General features: G+C 32.4%; 1 protein-coding gene across 1 annotated transcript; it reads right to left on the bottom strand.

Annotated features, from left to right (window-relative positions):
- Positions 1-958: 958 nt before the first annotated feature.
- Positions 959-5,580, bottom strand: LOC149772494 (patched domain-containing protein 3-like). Its single transcript, XM_089947704.1, has 3 exons — positions 4,569-5,580; positions 3,044-3,244; positions 959-2,349 (listed from the first exon to the last, which is right to left on the bottom strand). The coding sequence occupies exons 1-3, from the start codon at positions 5,578-5,580 to the stop codon at positions 959-961; spliced, it is 2,604 nt and encodes an 867-aa protein (XP_089803830.1).
- Positions 5,581-18,282: the final 12,702 nt, after the last annotated feature.

Below are 18,282 nucleotides of genomic sequence, written 5' to 3'. Positions count from 1 at the left end.
TATGGTATGGATCAAGCATGACTTAAAATTTCTTAAAGCAAAGTTAATTAAAAAAAACCATATTAACAGAAAGACATACGAAACTTTTAAGAACATATTATTCTAATAAAACAAAAATCACGCAAGAAATAACGCTTAAACTTCCGGACGAGAGATCATTTTGCGTGAACAGGGTCAAGAGACAAGACGGATACTTCTTTCACACTTTCGCTCAGTCTGTTACAGATAAATGAAAAAAGACAGAAAAATATGATTTTGTATACAAGTCTTTATTTTTACTGGTACTGTTAGATTCAGAAAAAACAATGAAAATATCACAGATATTATTTAGCATCTAACAAAAGCAGATATGACAGGAAGCATAAATAATATATATGAGAATCAACAATGCAACAATAATATGCGTGAGTATGTGTGATTGTGTGTGTGACTCAAAATACTTTCCTACTATAGCAGAAACTGATTTAGAAAGAGAGGAAAACCAGGATCACAAAAATATAAGCTAACTGAGTGATCCGTACTTCGAGTTTAAAACTACTTTTCATTTAGAATCTATACATGCTGTGTCTGATTAGATGAGAGTGAGCGGGAAACATTCTATCTTTATGTAGTAACGATAATGTGTTTGTAAATGTAGAGAGTTGTTTTGTAGTATATCTAGCACTAAAAACTCCACATTAAATCGTTGTAATCATATATGAAAGATCAAAGTTTGATATGAATAATATATACAACAAAAGTAAATAGGACACAGAACTATGCAAATGTAAACATAATATGCGTGTGTAAATGGATTAAGACTTTGGCAAGCTGGACACTGAATTCATATTTTGGGATACCTTACGCAGAGGTTTTGCTTTCTTAGGAAAATTTAAATTTGACACATAAATTATCTAAAATTAATTCACACTTTTCAACACCCTATCTATTCTTAGAACAGCTGATGTTTCTAAGTTAATCAAACTGTGCTTCTCGCATTCTCACTAGATTGCGTATTTCTCTGTACCTGACCCGTATCTATTCCTCTGTGAGGGCCAATCAATGATAGTATCACGGGAAGGAAAAATACGGCATGAGCTAAGCCAAAAACAATTACAAGGATCATTACTCTAAAAAACGAGTAGAATATGTAAGATGCAGCTGCAGCAAGGGTTATAACGCCAAGGAGAGATGACGCTGCCCCATGGAAAATGGGAGCTCCCGATCTTATCACAGCTTCCTTTACCCTATCGTCTCTAGTATTGCCATCAGCAACCATGAAACCATGACAAATGTGTGCAGCATAATCCACTGAAAACCCTACACTCATTATTATGTGAATCATGGTAATTGTACTTAATGTTAACCCGAGAAACGGAAGAAAGCCTATGATTCCAACCATTATCATAACTACAGTGATCGTCACGTAAATCAGTAATAGGGGATGTGGCATAAACAAAACGGTAACGAAGAAAACTATTGCAACTGCAATCCCTACCGTTTGTAAAGTTTGTGGAAGAACTGCGATATACTGTTCATAGAAAATAAAAGCAGGGGAAAAAGCGAATGGTGATAATGACGAGGACTTAGCGACATCGCGCATATCCAACATTAATTGACCCTGATCGGTTGTTGACTTCAAGTTTTCAGACATTGTATAAAATCTGGATGAAGTGATTCTTTTAGATACAGAGTTTATTTTTACATCATTTCTAAACCGCTGATAAAGTGGATACGTCAAGAATCGTGATTCTAGATTAGTTACAAAATTATCTTCAGAAGAGTCATTATAAAATGGTGATTCCTTATAGGCAGATAACCAACTAATCTGAAAATTATCATTAACACTGGGGTTAGACTTAGCATTTTTCAAAAGATTTCCAACTGCATCTTGCGTAGCAGTGCTAGAATATAGAAAAGTGTCGGGAATAACGAATGACACAGGTGTAAGTTCTCTAAAATTGTCATCAAGCCATTGTCTATATTTATAAAAGTATGACTTTTCAGACACCAAATTTTTTAACTCCAGACCTTGGTTCATTTTTGTGACGCCATATATTGATACAGCAAGATAACCAGCAAACATCAGTAGTATAAGAATTTTAAGAGGACGTTTAAGAACTATTTTTGGAATTAACCAACCAGGAAATTTGTCTAGAAAGCTTTCCGCTTCTGTTCGCGACTTAGGGGGGGATCCAGTACAGCAGATAACGTGAAGTCCACTCTTTCCTTTTTCCTTTGCTTCGTGTTTGGTAAGCACGGGTAAGCAAGTCATACAATGCCTCTTGGATTCTACACGTTGCTCATGCAATGTCAGGCATGCAACAAAAAGGGTTGCTTGGTTCAAGTAGCAAATTATCACTGCAACGCCTGAAAAATAAATTCAAATTAGTATGTCTAAGACTAGAAACTTTCTCATTTGTCATTTTATCACAATTCATCGTCCTTCTCTAGTTTTCAATACATAAATCATAAATAAATGCGCATTATATTAAGTGGTAGCTTGTTAATAACGACAGACGGTCTTTCAATTCTTGATATTCTCAATAAAGCATTTAAAACCCTTCTTTCTTATCCACTGCTACATCATGGAATCAAAAGAAGCGACATGATTATCAGAAATAAAACATGCTTTCGTAGCTATTTTACAGCATTAGTTCCTTTAGATCAAAGTAAATTTCCTTTAAAATTAAGTATATGGCCAACACAATTGCTATAATATTTGTTTTGTTGATATATCAAAACAAGAAGGGAGAAAATGATTAATTGGAGCATTCTGACAATATCTGAAGAATTTATACTGAACGAAACATTATTTAAAGCAAGGTCGTTAGGAAGCATATTAAAGCATTAAAGCTTATAGCCGTGAGATGCGGTTCTTAAATTTCGATTAAAAATGTTACTGGATGATTACTCATAGTTGAAACTATCATCACGAACCTGTAAATTAATGTGTCGAAAAAATTATACAGACCATTTATAAGCGTAAATGTGTTCTCCGTTATTGGTCAACATCATTTCTTTGTTTTTCTCTCGATTTAGATGTATACAAAATAATTCTTACCTGTGTAGATGCAAAAATTCCTGACACTCAAGAAGACTGAGGAAGCTCCAGCGGCAAAAGCCAGTAGATCTGTAACAGAAGTAATGGTGATGGCAACCCCACTTGTTCGCATAGTTTCGGCAATCTTTTCCTCCACGCTTTTTTTGTCCTGAACTCCGGCAAGTCCTGAGAGTAGGATAAACATATCATCCACCCCAATACCTGCATATGAGAAAAGAATGCCTCTTGACAATGAGTGAAGTAACAATTTAGTTTCTGTAGACCATTCTCATAACTATTATTTGCATCGTACACTGTCTTCAGCTCTTTATTTTTATTTCATTATGATGTGTAGTGCAACGACTGTTCTAGCCATCTGCGTTTAAAACATATTCATTCAAAAAGGGAAACATGTAGACACGTATGTAATACGAAAACTATAAGATCAACAAAACAAATTACTACAACACATTCAGTGGTGTCTTGAATCTGCTTTTTGAATGGCAACACTATTTTATATAGGTTTGTACACTTAGTTTGGAGTCTCCTTTATGGATGATGTATTCATTAGCAATCTCCATCCGTTATAAAACAATTAAATATTAAGCAATTGATACTACCTTAAAGTACTCCTGTAAATGTCATTGACTGAATGGAAGAGCTGATGAAAGGCTATTATACGAAACGTATATCAATATATATATATATATATATATATATATATATATATATATATATATATATATATATATATATATATATATATATATATATATATATCAGTAATTGCTTTGATCGTAGCAGGAAGAAACGTATGGTTTATGTTCTACCCTCTTCGTATGTTAATAAGTAGGTCTCTCAAACTTTGCAGATGAATAGCTAGAAAGATTAATTGAAGGGGCAAAATGGATAGGTTTAGCGTTGCAGTCTCCATGTCAATGCAAAATAATAAAAAACGGAAGAAAATAATATCAGAAAAAAATACAAGAATGAAGTAACTTACCACAAATAGTAAACTCAATTTCGCCAAAATGCTTATATGTGAATATTTAAATTAACTTTAAAGCCAACATACTTCGTTACCAGAAAATGTAAAATCTAAGTGCCTGTAAAGTAGGAGCCACACCCGGGATTTCTAACATAGCCAATCAGATAATCGGATCGTTGAATCTCATCTAGAAAGACTTTAACAAAACTACTTAAATCTTATGAATATTTGATTTTTAATTGAGATTACATTGGCAGATAATTTTGCCAATATCGTTTCGACAGAATGCCGAATCACAAACCAGAGGAGTTCTAAGATTATAAATATTTTGACAACAATCACATGCAATATGCAATTTACTTTAATAAAAATTAAATTGGGAGTTGAAGTTAATAAAGAAAAATAAGTAAATATGTTAGACATCTAACAATAATTGTACCATATTTAAACATTTTTTCCAAAGACCTGTCCATCATTGTTGACTTAATAATGTTGTGCTTGTCATTAAATTTCAATAAATTTCGAGTACGGATATTTATAATATAATACATACACTACCTATTATCAAAAATGGAACCACGCCCACAATGCTGACAAAACTCACTCCACATGCGCTGACAATTCCAAACGAAGACGCTATTGAAATACCAGCAGCAATGACCCCAGGATATCCAAGATTTGCTCTTTGGCCAACTGCATCACATCTCGCTGTAAACGTGGCAAAACAGGAGTATGTAATCATGAGGGTGAAGGTAATAGAAAAAAGGATAATGTCTCCAGAAATGTTTTTATCGAGTTCCTGCTCCATAGATTTAGAATGCATATACGTGATTTCAACAGTGCTGGAAGGAAACGATTTTATTCTGGAAACAAATTCATTTTCCCAGGATGATATGGTGTCCGAATTTGATCTATCTGTTCTTATGTTGAACCGAAGACGCAACATTTGTGCCGACGTCAAGTGGGTTCTATTACAAGTAAAAGCTCCCACCAAAGTCTCATAGTAAATAGGACCAAACGTCTGGTGGTAAAAATATGGAAATGTGATATTATTAGCTCCAACTGCCGACAGAAACTCAGAAGAAAAGAAGAAGTCCCCCTCAACTGCACAACTGAATCTATTTCTGGCGCAAATATCCGTATAATTTATGCTAACACCATTCTTATCAATGCTGATTTCTCTGACGTATTTATATATCCTCTCCACTTCACCGAGGATGATGCGATCGAGAACGTTACCTGATATCGCTCGAATAATTATTTCGGCTTGGCGACCCAGATCAGGCATTTGTTGTAAACCGACAAAGTCTGACCCAGATAGATCTGGAAATAAGGCTTTGACACGTTCACTGTCCTTGTTTGCTTCGCTGTTGATGGGGGTATAGACAGTCGTTACGTCAGTTTCCACCTGCATCCGGATCATTCCAATAGACAATAGCCCATTCAGTAAGATGGTAACCATTATAAACTTCCAAGGATGCCTGGCAACCAAACTTCCGTATCTAGCAAACACAGATCCAAGCTTTCTTTCCACCTTCTCATAACAGTTATAACACGTGCTTCCCCCCATTTTCCCGAAGAAAATCTATAATGCAAAATCAGAAAATATGCGTTATGCACACTCAAAGTGCTGAAATATTATAAAAATCTTTATTGAGGAGATTGTAATCTTTAAATGGCTCCCTATTTCTTAATTAGTTATCAAATAATTCTGCTTTGCAGATAATTAAAGGACAGATCACTTTTCACGTTATATCTCAAGCATATAACCTTCTTACAAGACCTCTACCAAGTGTAAAAAGTGTAGGTATTAAGATTTGTCTGCAAGCGAGCTCAGTTTGGGCATTTTGTGCGTACCAACCACACCTTTTTTACCGCCTTTGAAAATAATAAGAATCCAAGTTACGATAGCACACTAGAAACTACCAGAAGTGGTTGTAAGCTTGGCACACATGAACTAAAGTCACATAATTGTCTTGCTTGATATACATATGTTTAAATTATGGAAACATGCCGATTGAATGTATATATGTTCTACCTGCTGCACCGAATGTATGTATCCATTACTTAACAGTATGTGTCATTTTTGTGTAATGAATTCGAAACCTGGTATTTAATTGTCATCTTCAGACTATTAAAACTGATTCTTTTTCGATTAACATTGGCATTTTCCAGATATAAATATACACATGCCATTATTTAGATATTAATAACAATAGTACAAAGTATGCAACATGATATGCATACTGCCAGTTAAGCAAATATACCCAAATATACTTTACAGTACTCTTGAGTTGTTTTGAGAAACGAAATCCGTTACTTTCTCATGAGCATTATTCACATATCCAGACGTTAGGAAAAAAACGAAAATGCATCATCATAGTGCTTACAATAGTACAAGTATAATTATTAGTAGAAATAATAGTAGTAGTAGCAGTAGTAGTTCCAATCTGAGAAAAAGAGATTCAAATAGTGCAAAAAAGAACAAGAAGTATAGCGGGTAGCCTGAACCATGAACAAGAGGTGGGGAATATATAAACAAGACAAATATGTATCAGAAGATATTCCGTTCAATGATAACGTTATGTACCTGACACATACGTAAATGACAATAAGTAGCATATTATTATTATGTTTGATTCTAAAGTAGACTGCTGAAAATTTATAATATTTTCAACAACACATTACCGCACATATTAAAACTTTAGGCACCCGCCCTAGTGTTTCCTGTTATACATTATACGCAAATAAGTTTACATAGTTTCTGTTGCTACATGTTTTTAACGTAAACAATATGATCAATATGTAATATTTGAGCCAATTGACTGTTATCCGAAGTTTGAGTTATGAGTGGATGCCTAATTATTTTGCCTTGTTGGAATCAGATATTTTTAGTATTATTCTGATGGAACTGTCATAAGTTCATACTTTCCACTTCAACATTACCCTTACTTTCATTATCTTATCATAAACTTGATCAACAACATGTGTTAAATTTCCATTAAGATTTTGAGTCATTCACAAATGTCCAAAGCTATGACGATGTGCATACGTTGGTGAGCACTTCATTTGTTTAAGGAAGTAGTGAACATTCCTTAAATAATTATTTTAAAGTCAACTAAGTACTAGTGTCTACATGTCAAGGCGTGCTGCAAGATGTGAAGGTAAGTCATTCAGTATCTCAAAAATACTTTCCATGCAACTGAAGTTTAAGAATGTGATATACAATATCATCAATTCCATACTTCCATCGTATACAAATACTACCCATTTCATTATGAACATTCCTCTCTTAACCCTCACAAAGAAAATCACCATGTATAAAAATATAATTCAATTTTCCAATTTTAAAAAATAAATAAACAATTAAAATGGAAGACACGAAAATCAACAATTGAAGCATAACACATCTTGAACAATACAGCAGAAATCATTTATATATGTTCGCAATGTTCCTTCCTTAAATCCGAAATAAATGGTTGATGCCATTATGGATACTGGGGATGAAAAAGTCACCTTAAACACGTCCCGTCTTAGCATATATGGATGCAGTATAATTGTTCGTTAGGTAATGTACGGACATGAACAAAGGTGATAACAAAAAACTCTTCAATATCACATTTGTAAGCAAACTAAGCTAACAAGAAAATGATGGAGATGTATAAACGCGATGGGGATTCATTACGACACATATAGCTAACTGTTTACGTCCAGGCCTTGCATAATGGCTGTTCTTTGACTGCCATTATTCAGACATACTTGGTAACTGGTAAATTTACGACTTTAATTTTTCATTGATATGTATCTATATATTTATATAAAAACTTTTCTTTCCTCCAAGTTTATAGTTTTTAACTATATCTTGAGGTATAATTAACATTGTATTTTTTCAATGTCTTGCCTTCAAATTCAAACTATAGCAAACATTACAGATTATTCTGTTCAACTTAGAGATTTTGATGCGTGCACATTCTTCTTTGCTTTACGGAATATCAAGAATATTAAACATATATAAAACTTTCTCACTGGTGCTATAGAACTAAGATGAAAATAAAAGAACGTGATATAACAATATGCTTTTAATTTAATATATAACAGGTAGCATATACATGCAAAAGATCTTATGTATAAATTTAAATACAGCTTTCATCTGAGGAGTACGGAACTATATGTATCTCCGCTTCCGTACCTGTTCACATGTAGGTTGTATATAGATACGTGCGCTTGCGCTTGTTCATTGGAGTTATAAATTATGTTTTCAATATAGGAATGTAAACTTTAAATAACTGTTTGTAGCTGAGTTGCAGCGTATTGTAACATGTTTACTCTTACCTTGATTCAGAAAGCTCCGTTACACTATGTATAAGTTTAACTGGGAGTTTAGCTGCCGCATTTAGGAACAATTTACTAGTGGTTTTTGCCAGTTGAACCTCACAGTCTGCGTGTATTATTGCAACTGATTAAACGGACAAACAGAAATGCTTTGACAACTGCAAAGATAACGATTCAATGCTAGCTGTCAGTCATCATGCAATGTTTACTTAAGCTGCTCATTAATCAAGGAAAGGCTCCTCCCCCGTAATCTCACTACTGCTCATTGGGCAATACTTATATCTATATATATTGCAACACTGCTTTAATTCAACATAAAAGTTCTACTAAGAGGATCCAAATACAAGGTAAGTTACATTAGCTCATTACAAAGGTATGTAACTGACTGCAGAAAGCACTACTTACAAATCAATGTGATGGCTGTTTGTTATGCATTTTTGTTTTTACACTGGAAGATTTTGCGGTGATGAATAAAAGAAATCACAAATAAATTACTTAGGGAAATTTCGTTTATGATATTTCTATTATTAGGTGTATCATCTAAATGCGACTTATAAACGATTCAAAAATATGGAAGCAGTAGCGTAAGGAAATACACAATTATGCAAACAAAGCGGAAATTAAAAGATTAAAGAGCGAAAGTTCGATATCCATGCCAGCAATGAAAGAATTTTGAAACGCAAATTTAACATCTGTAAAAAAGGAAGAAATTTATCTGTATATTTTGACCAAGTACAGTTTTATTTTAATTATTTGTTTTAAATGATTGAAGTGTTGTGCATTTAAAAATCGGATTAATACATTATATCGTCACCAGTTAATAATAACAACATACCGGTCATCATAAGGGAATACGTTGATGATGGCTATGATAATGGTTAAATCACTATATATATATATATATATATATATATATATATATATATATATATATATATATATATATATATATATATATATATATATATATATATATATATATATATATATATATTATGTGTGTGTGTGTGTATTCGAAATAGTGTAACCATACTAGAGTGTTGCCGAGAAATAAAATTTTAACTTGTTCGAAAAATACAGTTTCCTTTTGAACTTAATTAAGACAGCAGAGGAAAGAAACAAAAAATAGATATCTAAATTAACATTACGAAATCGCGTTCATATAAATGTACTCAATTACAAAGAAGATGCATTTGAAAGAAAATATATATTCGTCAGGAAACATACAATAAGCAACGACTGAGATGCAGTGCAATATAAGATATGTTGCTCAGAATTATTGCCGCTGCGCTACCTATCGGACTCAAATGCATAACACAATTTTAAACTGTTAATTATTGCACTGTAAAGATTTGAGAAAAGTAGGTCATGACTGCTTTGTACTTAAAAGGAGATAAACGTTACTGATTTAGAATGTATTAACGTAATAAATGGTGGAGGAGATCATAATTTGCATGTACTGTTAAACGGTTTTGAAATGTAGTCTTAATATGATATAGTCATATCGGAGCAGAAAAGGAGAAGCACAACAATGCAAGGCTAACAACAAAGTTGTATGAGTCTACATTTAATTACAAAAAGTAATGAAATTACATCATTAAAATGTTTTGAAGAAAGATTTCTTCATAAATGATAAATCTACACATATTTATTTGTAATTAAAATATTATCTCAGGACACCAAGACTGTTCAAACATAGTGGAATCTTCATTTCACATAGATGATTATTAACATAGTTCTATTCATTTCGGGTCAAATAATAAATAATTAAATAAAGAAATAAATAATGAACACATAAGCAAAGAAATTGGTGATGGCATACATTCTTTTGCTTATAGGAAACAGAAATAACAGTGCTCAACAACCGTTTCTTTGGTTTTAACTATAACCCGGCTATTATGAATTATAACATTCAATTTATCCAGTACGACATGAAAAAAGGAGGGAGGTATTAAAAGAGATTCTCCAAAAACATTACATTTCGTTGGCAAACAACACACAGTGTATTTAAACGACCAGAAGTTTAACAACGGCTGAAAATTAAACCTTATGACACTTTATTTTCTTGTATATAGATCTTTTAAAATCATTTTCTGTTAAGATACTTTTCAAATGCATTTCGCGGAAACAAATTTTATATATAGTAATCTAAGATCAACACGTTTAGCATTTTTCCATACTCTATTTAAAATGCTTCGTTTGATTAACAACAACAGCTATTAATACGACTACTACTACTACTAATATTAGTAGTAGTAATAATATCTTTGATATCAACATTACCCTTCTAAATAACGTCTGAAAAGGGATTTCGAATATCTGGTGGTAAAGATTTCCACATCGTCGATGCAGAGTAAGAGAACCATTTGACTTTAGCATATTTATAGCATAAAAAGTTAGATACTGATTTAAATGTGATGCTACATACTCATGAGTTAAGTTATTTACATTTTTATGGACAGCCACACCAGCATTGTAATTATTTCTTTGGTTCTAATTCTGAAATTATTAAATTCGTTCTCAATCAAAATAAGTATGCAATGTAGTTTCTCATCGCTGTTGATAAAACTGAGCTTGGTATACCGTAGAGGAAATAGATGTGAACTATCAGACTTTTGCAGGTTCCATGAGAAAATACAAATAACGTTGTTATTATGATTTGCCTGTGCGATTTTGTGAGCCCTTGCTTCCTTTTGAATATCTGCAATACATGCATTGAACGAAACTAAGTGTATCCCTTAGTACTTCAATTTAAATTTGTACAAAATAAATCTAAATAAGTCAGAAAAGATACATTTTTTTCATAAAGGTTTATCGGTGTTTAAAGCAGATGTAACTACCAGCTTGATAATGCCGTGGAATGTATACGAGTTTACTGATGTTAAAATCAATGGAACACCTTCTAAATACCTTTCCCATGAAATTTACTTAATTGTAAAATAAAATCAATTGACTATATAATTAATAGACATCCCATGATTTAAATGGAAGTAAAAATTTCCATTACATATAATATGATATAGCTGAGCCCAACACAATCAAACTGAATCAAAACTGTTCTAACTTATTAGAATAAATTATTTATATTTAGATATAAATAAGTTTGAGGACTGTATAAGTAAATGTAATTGAAAATTGAGGACTGAATTATAACTCAAGTTTATACTGGAAGATTTTGAGATTTGAAAGTTTAAATGAGTAGAAGTAGATGTGATTCAAGGAGAATGCAGACATACATTATTTTTAATTTCAATTAAATATGTTGGCAACAATTATGGACTTCTACCATATCTTGCGTCTTTTCTTCTTTCCTGTTTTATGCACCGTTTGTTTTGAGTTGGTATTGTTAGACTTGTAAACAATTCCGTCATATTTAATGCCATTGAATTGGTTTAAAAGCACAATAGTGCAGGGTGTATGTAATTTAATATATTGTAAAGAGCATGAATATTGTGCAATATGTCAGTTTATAAACTGAAACAACCCATACAAACCTAGAATTTCTGAAGATTTGATCATTTTATTGTCAAAAAAACGGGAGAAAGTGCATTTAAGAGGGGGGCTTTAATTGAAATGTATAGGTCACGAGCTGCTATGGAAATCTTATGTGACAACATAATGGCTACGAGATCGTCTAGTGGGCAGGTTGTGAGTCACTTAGTTGTAATTTAAATATCTATAGTAAATAAAATTGGCGAAAGCGCGAGGGGTAACAATGTGAACGTCGCCCGACTTCGTAGCGTTCCAAAATGAAAGTCGAAGAGCTGTCAGAGAAACTGAACGGAACCTATCAAGGGTTCTTTTTGGGGACCAGTTTGTATGGTGATGATCATTAATGGAGGAGTTAGAACGTCATTCGAAGAAATGACGAAGTCATTGGATAGGTATGCCAGTGTCTATATAGAAAGTGTCATCCACTTGTCATATGTCTTGTTGCTATGTTTCAAAGCACATTATTATTATTATTATCATTGGGCAAGACTTTGATTTTCTTTGTAAGATTTCAAAATCTCTATATGATCGACTGATTGATATTTCACTCAGTGCTTGAATGAAGGGTGCAGAGAGTAATCATAAAGGTCATTTGAATACATGTACATAACCTTCTTGAGACCAGTTCTTGAAATTGCGCAGGAGAACCAAGATACATATGCAATTATTCTCAATATCGATATTCTCTCTCTCTCTCTCTCTCTCTGTCTCTCCCACTGTGTCTTTCTCTTTCACACTGACACGCACAGACATATATTGGAGCAATGGGACAAGTGCATTGCTTGCACAAAAGCTTAATAACCATGTTATTGTCATAAGTGCATGAACAAAAATGACAAATAACAAGTTGTTGTTTTTGAACCATTCATACAGTTTCCTAGATCTGATTGTAAAGCTGATTCTGTAAGTGGTTCATCTCTCATGTTTAGGCTGGATACTAAGATGTATTCTACACCTTTCAACTACTGCGGTAAAAGGCATACGTGTCATGTAGGTTTTCAACTATTTCAATAATAAGCATCATTTTTACTATTTGATTATATATCCCTTTAAGTGACAATTATTCACTTCATTCGGATTATTATATATACATATTCCTTTGGAAGATCATTATTTAAACTCCAAGAGAAGTGCATACGGGCAAAATCATTATTACAGTTCGTAGACAATTTTGAACCAAATGAACTTAAAGGTGGGTTCCAGTACATTCCGAAATGTGCTCTTTTCTTGACCCACGTTTAGTACATGGCCACCATTCTAAAAGTCCAGAGCGATTTTTCGTCTGGATGTTTCTTGATTAAAGTTATAATTTAAGGTGCAGAGAATTCAATGATCAGTAATGAATAGACTTTGGTTAAAGAAAATTAGTGTTAAATTTTAAGACAAACATTTATATTAATTTTAAAGTAACTAAATGGGCATACATGACCAGTATGACTTTATCTATAGTAAATTCATTATAAAGAACTGAAATGAAATTAATTATGAAGGGATCTCTAGTCATAATATTAAAGGATGTTATAGTGCTAGCAACGTATATTGGGCTGGCAGGTTGCCGTTGATATTTTATTATTTATTGTTTTAACCTGCAATTAAGGTAGTTTATAAATGTGAAAAAACATATTCAATTAAACAAAATAGTTCCTGTATACTGTGCTAAACTGGTATTCACAGCTATTTTCCACGTCTCTCTGCTTTACCCAAATATGCCACTACATATAAATCAATACTTAGAGGAACAGTGATGACTGATATTTTTAAATTGTTTTTCATGCCACAAAATTGTTTCCTTAAACAGTTTCTCGTTTGTAACTAAACTAGATCCCATTCACTATCCATGTTAACAACCTCCTTCCATCTACCCACTCAGCTCAAGACGAATGCAAAAGTAAAATTTAAAAACACGGATTCGTCTTGTTCTTTTAATATAACTGATATTAATTTATTTATAGCAAGGACATTTCGTGCATGTTTGCAGGGAGCCAACTGTCTTTGGTGTAGAAATGATGGGAACTGATAGTAATTTAGATGACAATTGATTAGTATAATTAAATAATTTTTGTTCATAACTTAAAATCCAGTAGTCTATAGCAATGAAAATAATTAACTGGACGTAAATGTGTATGCTATGTGTCAGTGTCACGAATGGCATATCCTTTTTCATATATGTTCTGTTAGGTATTCATTATACATAGCAATTATTGTATGTACTTTTATTACTTACTGTACAGTGTAAAATTGTACATTTTGTAACGTTAACAACTAAGTCTTTAACAATTATTGCACAGACAGTAAATTTTAAACATTAAAAAGGCTGCAGGTTTGATACCCATTCTACACCTGGCCAGCTTGGATCATTTGCCTTGGTCCCTCCTTGGGAAAGGCATTTACCGTTTGATTTCCTCGGTGTTTCAGTGTTGAAAGTGTAGCTAAAATACCAAAAACCTTTGCAAAATCATTAAAAAACAAAAAACATACTCGTCCATCAACAGATTTAGTATCATGTTCAACAGCTGAAAATTGCTTAAGCCTGAGGTCATGGACTTGATTTTCATTTACCTGGCCAGTTATATTTCATCTAAAACGTTTGAGATAATTTTTCTTCATCATCATAATAAATAATTTGGATGTTGATGTAGAGGGAGAGAGAGGGGGAAATAGCATACTTGGGTTCAATTATTTTCATCAATTACTACTAAGGTGTGTTTGCAGATACCAATTACAATTTTATTTACTCAAAATTATGACTTCAATTACAGTTACAATTTTTTGTCAATTACAAATATAATTATTTTTTCCCCATAATTAATAAAAAAAAAAACAATTTTAGTTGGAGTATTTTGTGCATCAGTAATATCAAAATTATACATTATAAGCAAACAGAAATATAAGGACATGAAAGGTATTATCTGACATAATTTATAATAAATATTTTATAAGTAGTACAAATACGCAAACCAGTTACATAAAAATCATTTAGATACATAGTTTTCTTACCTATGAACTTAACTTTATTGCTTGTTCTATATTAATGCTCATATTTTTAGCTTAAAAACGCCTTAGACTTGAACAGTTTTCATCTGATTTAGTATTTCAACACATTCAACGTTTAGCCAGAATTATTCTTGATGTTTCTAAAACAAACTTTCAAATATATAATCATTTATATATACACTTTGTTTACCCTAAAACGTAACCTTAATGCTTATTCTCTGTTAATTTCTATATTACTAGCCTAACACATGGTATTTAAGATAAATATATATATATTCTCAATTTTTATAATTTGTTTGGAATTAAAACTACATTTATCTTCGCCTTTGTATATGACTTGTAATTGAGTAATTATGCAAATCTTGACCGTCAATGACAAATTCGATTTCATCATATCAGCGATATTCAATTACAATTACAAATACAGTAATTGTAATTAATTACTCAATTAAACCAATTACATTATCATTTAACCCAAGTCTGATAGACAGAGAGAGATGAGTAATTAAACAGTGGATTTTAACTTTTACATGTATTTAACAAGTATTTTATATCATATGTATACTGAACTACTTGTTTGGTGCGACTTTAATTAATTATCTGGACCCACACATGTCTAAGTTATGTATACTGTGGTATAATTTTATGTGACTGGAAAAGATAATGATATGAACACACATGTCTAAGTAACATATCAGCTTAAATGGGAATGAAAAGTTGGGGAACCTGGAATGTAAAAAAAAATGTTCAGCCTCTCTAATCATGCAATGTATGCATTTGCTTCATGAACTGTGAATTTGCCCAGAGAATAATAACCGGAACGGGCAGAGCAGTGGAAAATAAGCAACTATCTTGACTATTTTGTTGGCCCCTTTATGGTCATATTTGGCACCTATTCCCGGCTATTGGTAAACTGAGCAAACAGATATCGTTAAGATATCTTTAAAACAGATATCGTCGATTCTACATCAAGAAACGTTTTCGGTGGTCGTTCTTTCTATGCAAGGAGAAAAATGTGTCCCCATATCAAGGAGATAATGCAGAATGGCCTTATCTTTCTACATGGGGACAATCAGGTTATGAGATGGATGAGAGAAGTCTAATATGATGATCCCTGGAGAATTAGTAGAAACCTGGCTCCTCAAGAACTGCCAGCAACCTAAATGTTGGTGAATAAGATCTTTTGATTTTGACATTAGTTATGTACAATATTAAATTGAATGAAAGCATAATTGTATGATACAATACAGATGTAAAATTTTATGCAGTTACAACAAAATAAAGAATGAAGTCTCGTGCATTTATTTATATACAAATTCATAACACGACAAAGCGTCAATGTTTATGCAAGCCAAGAGGGAATAAAACCAGCATACTGTCCAAGAGCATCAGGATATTTGTCCCATATCCACCAGGAACAGCAAGAGGGAATAACATGTCTCTGTCCGAATCATAACCAACCATGCTGCCCTAGTATGAACTACTTATAGGCAGTATAACTATTGGTGCTCACCAGATCAACCTCATCGTAAAGAACTAGAATATCCTATGTATATAATATATATACTGGTCAAGGTAAGGACAACCTCATCCAAGATTTGAACTTCTAAAATGTAAAAGAATATAAATAAAAACATACTATAAATAAGCACTTTTCAAATTATATTCATGTTACATCAAATGGTTCAACTTTCTAAAAAATGCGGATCAATATGAGATTCAAAATGCACAAGCCTTTCATTTTGGCTCACCTGATTTCTGATGGCTGACTGTTAAAAGGCCTGACCTTGTTGACAAGTGGAATGTTCTGGAAATGAATATTGACCCTCATCCTAGTTCTGAAATTATGTCATAGTCTTTCATATAGGATAGCGAATAACATAAGTATTATTCCTGTCTTAAACATATGTAGTGACGACAGTCATTTAGTTGCGTTCCATCATTATTTGAGAGGATTTATCTAAATTACACATTGGAATTACAAGGTGCTCATAACGTTTAGGGTTATTTAACTATTTTGAAATTATTTTGCATTCAGTTTAATATATTTTGGATTATATCAGTGTGACACAAAAAGACTATTAGCTTATCAACATTATTCAAATATATTAGCCCATCAGCACAATATGTTGGAATTCATTCGGAACACAACTGGAACAAATTTGGAATACTACTACATTTAGCCTTATGAAAATTTAGGGCTATTTGGGATTTAATTCACATTTTCACTTCATAATTTGGGCAATAAACTATTTGCTTAATTTTACAATTAGGTTTTGCTTTTATATGTTAATTAGTTTAAGACCATAGAGTTGTAACAGCACCTTTTGAGCATTAATAGAATTCAGACACTCTTCAATTGAATCACACAGAAACCCCTGATTGCGTATGAAGATATTTACATGACAAAGACTCTTGTCATTGTTATTGTATCATTATCAGCTTAGATTTATTTAGTATCATGCATTCCTTTCATTGAAAAGAATGTACTAGATGAAGATCAGTCCTTATCATTTGCATATGTATGTCTGTATGGATGGCTGATATTATTAAAAAGTGAATGCAATGAAATAGCAAATTCAAATGTCTCATTTGGTCTCTATAAATGTTCTTCAAACTGTTCACGTTAAATTCCCTTCTTTTGCATATTATTAATAATTCCATTAACAGGCAGTACAAATTCAACACAAAATTATAGGTATTGATAACCAGTGATATGTAGTGATGTCTTTCACAACACACCTTTTTCAGATCTAGAAGCATATCCCTACATTTATATACATGCTACTTCTGGGACTGAATTGATAACGAACACACTGGCTTGAACCTGGCTCTAACATATAAAAGACAAGGCTGAGTGTAACTGGAAAATTCGTAGGAAAATATCCCGCAGCGTATCTGTCTCCACGGTTTTATGACCTGGAATTTATATTAAGTATACGAAATCCCCATATTCATTTGGTAAAAAAGGCTGTAAAGCTAAAATCACAACAGCATGGCAACTTCAACATTTACCACATTATGTAATTACAACAGGTATCAATCTTTGCAACTACACCTTGGAAATAGATGCTTCTGTGGTTTTAATGTTGTGTTATAATATTAACTCCCAAAGTTTTAATTAAATGTGTAAATGATTTTATCTATACGTAGGGAGTTGTTACTAACATCATGTTTAGAAAAAGAAGTTTTGTGTAATGTAGCAAATATTACTGTCAAGATATAAGGTACCATTTGTGTACATGAAAGCTGTAAGCTTAGGTACCCACATGTTCACGGAATACATACAAGTTCTTGAGAGATTTAAAGAAGTTTCGAAATTTGTTTTGCATTAAGCAAAATTCTTATTACACAAATCAATACGGTCGTAGGAAAATGTACTCTTTGCTGCATTATTGTGCCTCTAAAGCTAAAGGTTTTAGCTGAAATCATATTATATTTTAGTCTTCCTTAA

This window comes from Sinohyriopsis cumingii, unplaced genomic scaffold (genome assembly GCF_028554795.1).
Source record: "Sinohyriopsis cumingii isolate HCF-2022 unplaced genomic scaffold, ASM2855479v2 utg001437l, whole genome shotgun sequence".
NCBI lineage: Eukaryota > Metazoa > Mollusca > Bivalvia > Unionida > Unionidae > Sinohyriopsis > Sinohyriopsis cumingii.
The sequence above is the reverse complement of the archived record's forward strand: the minus strand, read 5'-3'. Positions and strand labels throughout refer to the sequence as shown.